Below are 9,354 nucleotides of genomic sequence, written 5' to 3'. Positions count from 1 at the left end.
AACATTCCCCTAGGTAAAAGCGCCCTTCCAAATGATTTAGATTTCGATCCTTCGTCTACTCCATACCTGCTGTTAACATTTCCAGTAAATCCATTCGCTTATAAGAATTTGCTAGACAAACACCTTCCTTCATTTCCTGGACTAGTACCTCGAAACGGAACACTGCCGTTCATTGCTCTCCAAAATGACACATGACATTGCCTCTATAGGGGGATATCGTATTGCTACCCTTCCTCGTAAAACAAATGACATCACTGTCGCTGACTTCCATCGAATTTGCAATCACTTCATATCCAGTTGATTATTTTAGTTGTAGCGAAATCATTGACGCCTACTGAATTCCCTTAGGTGTATCCTTGTCGCGTAATGATCATTTTCCTTTCCCATTTATTTCCTGTTACTTGTGATTATTGTTACTGTACACGACAAAAAATTAACATTCATTTCAATTCTATTTCATTTACATCGTCACACAGATATGTATTCACTTCTTCACGTTCTACAAGAGCTGATTCTTTGACGTGCATTTTTCTCACATAAATATCACGCCCCTTCCCATTTTTTACGGTGTGCCCTAAATACACTCTAAACTGGGGCATTCCTTTCCATGCCTGCTCATGTTGTATTATTCAGACCTTCACCTTCCCTTATTCAACTTTCATCGTACTGATGAAGCACTTGCGTTATGCTAATGACAAACACCTGAGAAATATTGCCTAACATTTTGATCACGGGCTGCATTGTTACTCATTTACCTTCCTTTCTCCCTATATCCTTGTAAGTGGCCTTACTTTTATTCGGATGTGTCGTTCAGTCTCCAAGGCGTTTCCCTCCATTCCCGTTATTTCCCTACGCTCTGACTACATTGACGATTACGTTTCTTCGTACATTCCATTGTTTCATTTTTCGCTTTTCCTTACACTTTGAATCATTCATTCACGCAGTAGCTCACCTCTACCCCTTCACCGACGTATCAATGTCGCCAAATTCACTTATCTGTGCCGTGTACCAACGTATTTTCTCGGTTTAAACCTTGCATATTAAGATAATTACATTTTCCAACAGGTTTTCCAAATGAAAACATACCTCATTACCTTCTTTGATCGGAATACGCCACAAGGTCTTCATGCATGCACTTAATAACGTTTCCCTTTCTTTTCTGAGTTCTTGCATTAAAGTTTATTCCAGCTATTATTTCCACTTCAGCTATGGCCACTGGAATACATTGCATTATTCATACAAATTCAGTTATTGACGTGAATAGCTAACGCCGATCGGGTTTTTGCAGTACTTTTAACGAACTCAGTTCCTATCCAGTACTTCAATATTTGTTTCACTGTGATATTGCAATAATCATTTACAGGTTATACCGAGGACTCCCTATCCAGGTGTTTGAATTTCCTTACATCCAACAGTCTCTTCCAATAAGTAAGTATAAACACAATCTGCCTCTGATACTTTTTTCGCCTTCCGCGATGCATACGCGCTCTAGAGGGTTCTCCTGCGTTGCTGCGGGGTCTTTCCATCAGGGCAACTACGACCTTTTTGGTTGGAGTGCAGGTTCACAATGTGTAGTGAACTCCTCCTGCGCGGCAGTTTGGGGCTTCATCGACGGAAAATTCAATACGGACGTAATAAATTCACTCCTTTTCTGCGGAAACCGGATATATAGAACTTTGCGAGATGATTCAATTGGGGGCGTAGAACGTTACCTTTTCCCGGAAGAATTACCCGATGTGTTAGAGGTAATGGGAAACGTAGTCCACATCGCCGTATCAGACGTGCACTATGGCATATATCCGCTCACTATCTCAGATGTCGAGGAATACGTCAGGTCACTATCACATGTCCTTGAGAACCTCCTGTCACAAACCCAAAATGACATTGCTTTCATTTTCACCGGTCGTCTCCGTTCAGTTAGCTTTTGGCGCCGATGTGGCAACATTTACTTATTCGACTCTCATGCTGTGGACTACGACTACCGAACCTGTGGCGACGGTAAGGCCAGCTTGTTTAAATGCCACACGTACGCATCTCTGGCCTCTATGCTTCTTTCATCTAACAATTACAGCCCTGATCAAAACCAATACACCATTACACGGCTCACTTTCACACGCCCAGCGGACGTTTCCTCTTCTGCAGCATGTAGCCAAAGGACGATCGGCGCGACGGAAGTTACAGGTATTCATTCACGGAGCTGCATCACTCAGGATCCCAAACTGCTTCACATGAAACCTGTTGTCTTACTATTTAGGTTAGATAATCCCCTCATTGCTCCTCCCGTGACCGGAAAAAGAATGGGTCGTCCGAAGAAGGTCAAACGCGGAAGACCGAAGGTACTGGATACCACGAGAGACGAGCAGTTAGCGGCCGCAAAAAAAAAATATGCAACAAAGAAACCACACGTAAACCTGGGCGCAGTTCGTCGCTACAGCCAAGACCATCCAGAAGTGAATAGGGATGCCGTGAGGAGGTACGCCACCGATCACCCGGAGATTCACAGGGAAGCCGTGCGAAAGTACGCCACCGAGCACCCGGAGATTCACAGGGAAGCCGTGCGTAAGTACGCCACCGAGCACCCGGAGGTTAACAGGGAAGCCGTGCGAAAGTACGCCACCGAGCACCCGGAGATTCACAGGGAAGCCGTGCGTAAGTACGCCACCGAGCACCCAGAGGTAAACAGGGAAGCCGTAAGGAAGTACGCCACTACGCATCCGAGGGTTACAACGAGTGCTATCAGTCGATTGCAGGAGATCGATCCAGAGGCATCGCGGCAGACGTCGGTGAGGTATAGGTTGCGTAATCCCGATTTACAGACCATGAGGCACATTCCCGCTGCTCTCGGAAAGAAGATAGTTGGCAATGGCCCATTGGCCTATTGGAATGGAGCGGCACTGGACGACGTCACGCCTTTCACGCTAAAGAGGGTATCCCTTTGGGAAGAAGGCGTGCATCGATGTTCTCACTGTGGCGCTAGGCTTTTCGACGAGGAGAAAGAACGTAGAAAGTGGTGCTGCGGAGAAGGATCGTTCAATGTGCAGCGGCTGCCTTCCTTAGATGCACCGTTTTATTCGAACAGAGAATTCTTACGTAGATCGCGAGCGTACAACGACCTGTTTGCCTTCTGCGCGCTAGAGGTCAGTGGTGGGTACAGGCACCCAAGTGGGCTGTCATTCTTTAAGATAGAAGGTAGGATGTACCACCATGTGCACGCTCTGGAAGCTCGAGGACAAAGGTTCACCACGAGAGGAGGTAATATTCAGTTCGTGAACCGCTGCCGCCTTTACATTGACGACGGCGAAGAACGAAGAAACATAGCGCTGGGAAGAACGCTCAGGACGGACGTCATTGAAGAAATTGACTGTTACATCACAAGTGTGAATCCGTTCATCGAGGAATTCCGTCGCCTGAGTGCGGAGCCATCAATCGACGCGCACCTCACTTTCGAAGTGACGAGCAGATCCACTCATGGTCCGAGACTTGGAGATAGACAAACTGGTATCGAGGTGCACGCCGCCATGAGCACGGAGGACGCAGCATACGATCCTAGGAAATTGACAATTTGGAAGAGGAGTGACCGAAGACCGTCCTCAATAGACCTCTTGAGTCCTCTCATGGAGCCGTTCCAATATCCGTTGCTCTACCCCCACGGTAATTTGGGTTGGCACGTGGGAATGAAGGATAACCAAGGAAGAAAGCTCACGCAGTTCAACTACGCAAGATGCCTACTGCTGTCAGAATGCCGATTTTCCCACTTGGGGCGTTTGTCGCAGGCGTGGCAAGTGGAAATGTTTGCCCGGTACGAAGAAGAGCGGCTACGTTTCATCCGCTATTCCCAGATGCGATCCTCCTCCGCAACCGCCACGCGGATCGCACCTCTGGACGAACTGATAGACGTAGGAAGACAGGAACAAGGACAGGTTCGACGAGATATCGAGGGTGACGAAACAGTTCAAGGAGAAGGTGGCGTGCGTCCGGGGAAAGTTTACCTTCCGAGCACGTTCACCGGAGGACCCCGGTACATGAAGGTCCACTACGAGAACGCCATGGCTCTAGTATCGCGGTTGGGAGCGCCGACGTACTTTCTCACGTTTACTTATAGCGCTCACTGGGAGGAAAATAGAAAGGCGTGCCCCCATGGAAGCAAGCGCAGTGATCCTTCCACAGCCTGCAGGATATTTAGCATAAAGCTCGGGGAATTGATAAGAGACTTGCGTAGCGGAGCATTTTTTGGGCGCCCCGCCTACTTCGTCTACGTCATCGAAATGCAAATGCGGGGATTGCCTCACGCGCACATAGTTTTCAAGGTACACGGAGGGGAACCAATACAAGCGGCAGAAATCGACGAGGTTATTCGCGCAGACATTCCATCCGAAGACGAGGCCGGTGGACGACTTAGGAAGTTAGTTTTGCAACACATGATCCACGGCCCGTGCGGTACCGACTACCGCACCGACTTTCCATGTTGGGATGACGCGAAAGGTTGTTGCGGTAAATTCTATCCCAAACCGTCTTGCGAAACAACCCACGTGGACGAAAGAGGTTTCGTTCAGTATAGGCGCAATTATTCGAATCGGGGGATTATCACCACGCGACGCAGGGAAATTGCAGTGCACGACGGATGGGTGGTCCCGTACAACGCCGCGTTGATGTTGAAGTACGAGGCGCACATTAACTTAGAACTTGCATCCACTCGCCGCGTTGTTAAATATTTGTTTAAATACCTAATGAAGGGTGGCTCACTGCAAAACGTCACCGTTACCCCGATAGGATTGCAAGAGAACGAGGTCGAGCAGTATGCCACGAAGCGCATGATCGGCGCCAGCGACGCCTGCTGGCGTTTGCTGGAGTTCCCCATTTCTAAATTGGAGCCCACCGTGGAATGCCTTCCCGTCCACTTGGAAGGGAAACAACAAGTCATATACAGGCCTCGCGAGAGTAATTTGACAGAAATCGCGTCTTCCGCCTCTTCCAAATTAATGATTTACTTCGATCGTCCGCGAGACCCCATTTTCGACGACTTGACGTACCAGAGTTTTTACGAGACGTGCATAGTCCACTCCCGGCTTCCGCGTAGTGACGTTTTTTTCGAGCACCCCGACGGCGTGCATTACGTTACCGCTCGCCAGCGCGGGGAAAAAGTCTGCAGGTTGCTATGGATTTCACCTAACCGAGGCGAACAGTATTACTTAAGGATCCTTCTAATGACCACTCCTTGTCGTGGTTACGCCGACCTTTTGTCCCGCGGGGTAGGTAATTGCCGCACGTTTCAGGAAGTCGCGCGTACTTTAGGCTTGATTGAGGACGAGGAGGAATTCAGCGATGCCATGAAAGAGGCCTCCGCGTTCATGCTTGCAAATGCAATGCGGTCATTCTTCGTTCTTCTCTGCAATGTAGGCGCACCAGCGGCCATCCTTTGGGAGAAATTTAAGGATGCCCTGAGTGAGGATCATTTAGACCGGCATCCCGAAAACCCCGAGGTAGCGTACCGATTAACTCTTTTAGCTATCGATAGGAGCCTCAGGCGTCAGGGTTCTTGCCTTACCGATCACGGGCTTCCGCACGTCGACGACGACACTACCGAATTGAGTAGAGAGCAGGTTCGTTACGGCAGGGATCAGTTGAGGTCTTTCGTGGAGGAGTGGGAGCCAAGGCTTTCCGAGGACCAGAAACGTGTTTTCTCCCACGTCAAAACCCTCATCCAGGATGAAGAAAGAGGGGATAGAATATTGTTCCTCGACGGGCCGGGCGGCTATGGAAAAACCGCACTCATCAGCGTCGTTTTAGCGTACGCGCGCGGACAAGGATTTGTTGCTTTGGCAGTTGCCAGCTCGGGGATCGCGGCGTCCAACATGGAAGGAGGGACTACGGCCCACAGCATGTTCCGCCTGCCCCTCGATTTAGGCGACGGAACCGGATATTGGAACGTGAGCAACAGTTCGCAGCGGGCTCAACTCGTGAGAGAAGCAAAAATCATCATCTTCGACGAGGCACCGATGGCTCATCACTTTTTGTTTCAAATTATAGATAGGTCACTTAGGGATCTAATGGATAAAGATTTGCCGTTCGGAGGAAAGATATTCCTCTGTTCCGGTGACTTTAGGCAAATCCCACCCGTCGTGGAAAAAGCGCGCACCCCCGCAGATGTAGCGCGTGTTTCCCTGCGGTCGTCACCGATGTGGAGGACCTTCAAGGTATTTTCCTTGACAACGCCACAGCGAACGAGTACCTGCAAGGATTATTCGGACTTCCTCCTCCAGGTTGGCAACGGCACCATCGACTCCATCCCCTTCGGCGAGGGACGGCTACAAGAGACGCTGATACCCCTTCGAGGACTAAGGGCTGTGACATCTCTGCGGCAACTTATCGACGAGGTCTTTCCACCCTGCGTTCTCAGCCAACCCGAGCTCTGCGCAAAGAGAGCGATTCTCTCCACGTTGAATGTAAACGTCAAGGAAATAAACGAGTTAGTTCTCGACTCTTACGAAGGATGCCTGCATGAGCTGAGGAGCGCCGACAGCGTCTACAAAGAAGACGACGAGGGACTCGACGTGGACATCCAACTGTTGAACAAGGCATCCGGAAAAGGCATTCCGGACCACGTTCTGCGCCTCAAGGTCGGATCGGTATGCCTAATAATCAGGAATTTGAATATTGCAGACGGACTGGTGAATGGGACCAAAGTCATCGTGACCGCTATTACACGCCGACTCGTCACGGTCCGAATTCCCGGGAAGACACACCTCATCGGCATACCCCGTATCAGTTTCATATTCCCATTCACCGAAGGTTCTCCGCTTAAAGTACTCCGCCGACAGTTTCCCTTGGCCTTAGCATACTCCATGACAGGACACAAGAGCCAGGGCCAGACGATAGAGTACGTCGGAGTGGACCTCAGAACCGACTGTTTCACTCACGGTCTACTCTACGTGCTATTGAGCCGCGTGAGGAGGCCGGAAGACATAATCGTACTCGTACCGCCGAAGAAACTCATCGATGGGATACCTTACGCCAAAAACGTCGTTTTCCCAGAGCTTTTACTATGAGGAATTGCTCATGGATTTCACACATCTCTTTGCGGTGACCCCAAGCGTGCCTTCCATCGTCAGCGGTATATATCATTAGGGAGACTAGGTGCCGTGTCTACAGGCCGGTCTCCGGATTTGTAGAGTAGGGAGAAGGCTACCTTGGGTGTTTCCACCGCATTGAGAGTACATTTCAGCGAAGAAAAACAATCTCCTGCTTAATGGGAAGTCACCGTATCCGATATCGTCGCTGGATTAAATATCACTTAACGATTACGCAAACGAGGGCCTACTATCTCCTAACACTTAAGTGGAGTGGTGTGAGTGTGACGACCCTCGCCTGCCTTCCATCGCCATCCGTATATATCGTAGGGAGACCAGTGCCGTTTCTACAGGCCGGTCTCCGGGATCGAGGAGTAGGGAGAAGGCCACCCAGGGTTTTCCCACCACACGCACAGTCCATTTCTACGAAGAAAATCTCTCTACCTATTGAAGTGATGTCACCGATTCCAAGATCGTCCCTGGATTACATTTAATTTACGAGGATGCAAACAATTATCTTCATACTCCGTCATTTCTGTTATTTCAGGGGAGTAGGGTGGCAAACGAACCTGGCCTGCCTTCCATCGTCATCGGCATATACCATCACGGAGACCAAGCGCCGTTACCACAGGCAGGTTTCCGTATTATTCGAGTAGGGACAAGGTCACCAGGTACGTTTGCGCGGAAATAATTCATTGAAAATGTGCCAAAAAATTAACTTTTTATAGACCTTCACATACACGCTGCGTTACAATGTCACCGTCACAGGTGCACACTCATAATACTTTCCTAAAAAATATAAAATAAAATAAAAATTCATAAAAACTATGATCATCTAACCTATGCATGTTACCTTTTAGGTTTGGAAAATATACCATTAAGTAGTGCGCATGAACAAGAGAAAATATACAAAATTAACCAATATCAGTTCCATTAACATTGCACTGTAATACAGTTGTTTCTTTCCCCCCTCTTGCACCATATTTTCTCCTTTACATATTAACTTAATTTTAAAAGAACTGCTATGATATGTTTTGTGATGTTTGTTCTCCTTGTTATTCCCATATTTACATATTTATTAGTGTTATGCCACTAAACATTCCCACACCATATCACCGCCTTCTAACCATTTACAACCTTGTAAATCACAATCTGCATGCGTATCAATTTATCAACTTGGAGCCGTCTTACTACCGTACATACATTATTGAAATTAACTTAAGAAATACGAATAATGTTTCCTCTATTTCAGCATTTTTTCAATAAACCCTGCATGCTTGGAATTCATGTCACAGGATCACAGCTATTCCTGCCACACCTACGTGAATGTATATTTACCTACACTTCATTTGCATGATCACTAACGCCTTGTTTTCCTTTCTACGTTCTCCATTACGAGTAAGATGTACGCGTCTTTCAATTTCAAAGTCTGCGTACATTTAGCTAATACCTAGTAGTAGTTGTAGTGCATGCCCCTCTCAAATCCTAACTGCAGCCTCAACGTGGCGAGGGGGTGGCAACAATCGAAAGCCATTCAACGGACTTTTCTATTACTGCTACGTCTTTACGACGCAAGCCTAACAAATTCCGTTTCCGCATTCATTTCGCAGGTCAACACTGCATACAATTACTTGAGGCAGACTTTGCGTTCCTCTCCATGAACGATTGCTCGTGGATAACAATGTCTTCCTTCACCGTCTTTGGCTTTCGATTGGCAAATGCAGTGGGTGATAACATCTGTACGCTCGATAGAAAGAGAGAAAGACTGATTACTTTGAGCGAACATTTCTTCTACGTTCTTCTTTGCAGTGGTAAAACATACGATGCAAACCGGACAACGGGATGTATCACGTGCATCGCAACCATTGTCCTTATTGTCAACGTACGTGTATAATGCACCAAATTCCATCTCCGAACTCTTTCCGGATAGTATTATCACAGTGGTATATCGGCGGGGGAGGAAAACGGTGCTTCTTCGCCGCACGGGCGATTTCAACGATCGACAAGGGGAACGCAACCCGCGCAGATAGAAAATTTCGAAAATAAATTTTAGAAAACTGCGGAACGAGGTACGGGCTTCAAACTCACGTGGTCGATACCTTTTCCCTCAGAGTACTTGGCTCGCTAGGGGGCGTAGCCCCCTAGCGAGCGCGCGCAGCGCGGCGAGTCTATAGTATATACAGCGGGATGTGTAACTGACTCATCTACTCACTGACTCATGGATACAAATTCACAGCCAAACCGGTGATAGGTGTGGACATTTGGCATATTGGACGTAAAAGTAAAA

At 48.0% G+C, this 9,354-nt stretch overlaps 1 protein-coding gene across 1 annotated transcript; it reads left to right on the top strand.

Moving 5' to 3' along the window:
• The first annotated feature begins 1,748 nt into the window (after positions 1 to 1,748).
• Positions 1,749 to 7,046, top strand: LOC124170030. Its single transcript, XM_046548715.1, has one exon. The coding sequence runs from the start codon at positions 1,749 to 1,751 to the stop codon at positions 7,044 to 7,046; it is 5,298 nt and encodes a 1,765-aa protein (XP_046404671.1).
• Positions 7,047 to 9,354: the final 2,308 nt, after the last annotated feature.

The sequence above is a fragment of the Ischnura elegans genome, chromosome 13 (genome assembly GCF_921293095.1).
Source record: "Ischnura elegans chromosome 13, ioIscEleg1.1, whole genome shotgun sequence".
Taxonomy (NCBI): Eukaryota; Metazoa; Arthropoda; class Insecta; order Odonata; family Coenagrionidae; genus Ischnura; species Ischnura elegans.
This window is presented reverse-complemented; position numbering and strand designations above follow the sequence as displayed.

What these genes read in the sequence shown, in the direction of transcription:
- LOC124170030 (XM_046548715.1), top strand. Translation starts at nt 1,749, where the DNA reads ATGGGAAACGTAGTCCACATCGCCGTATCAGACGTGCACTATGGCATA.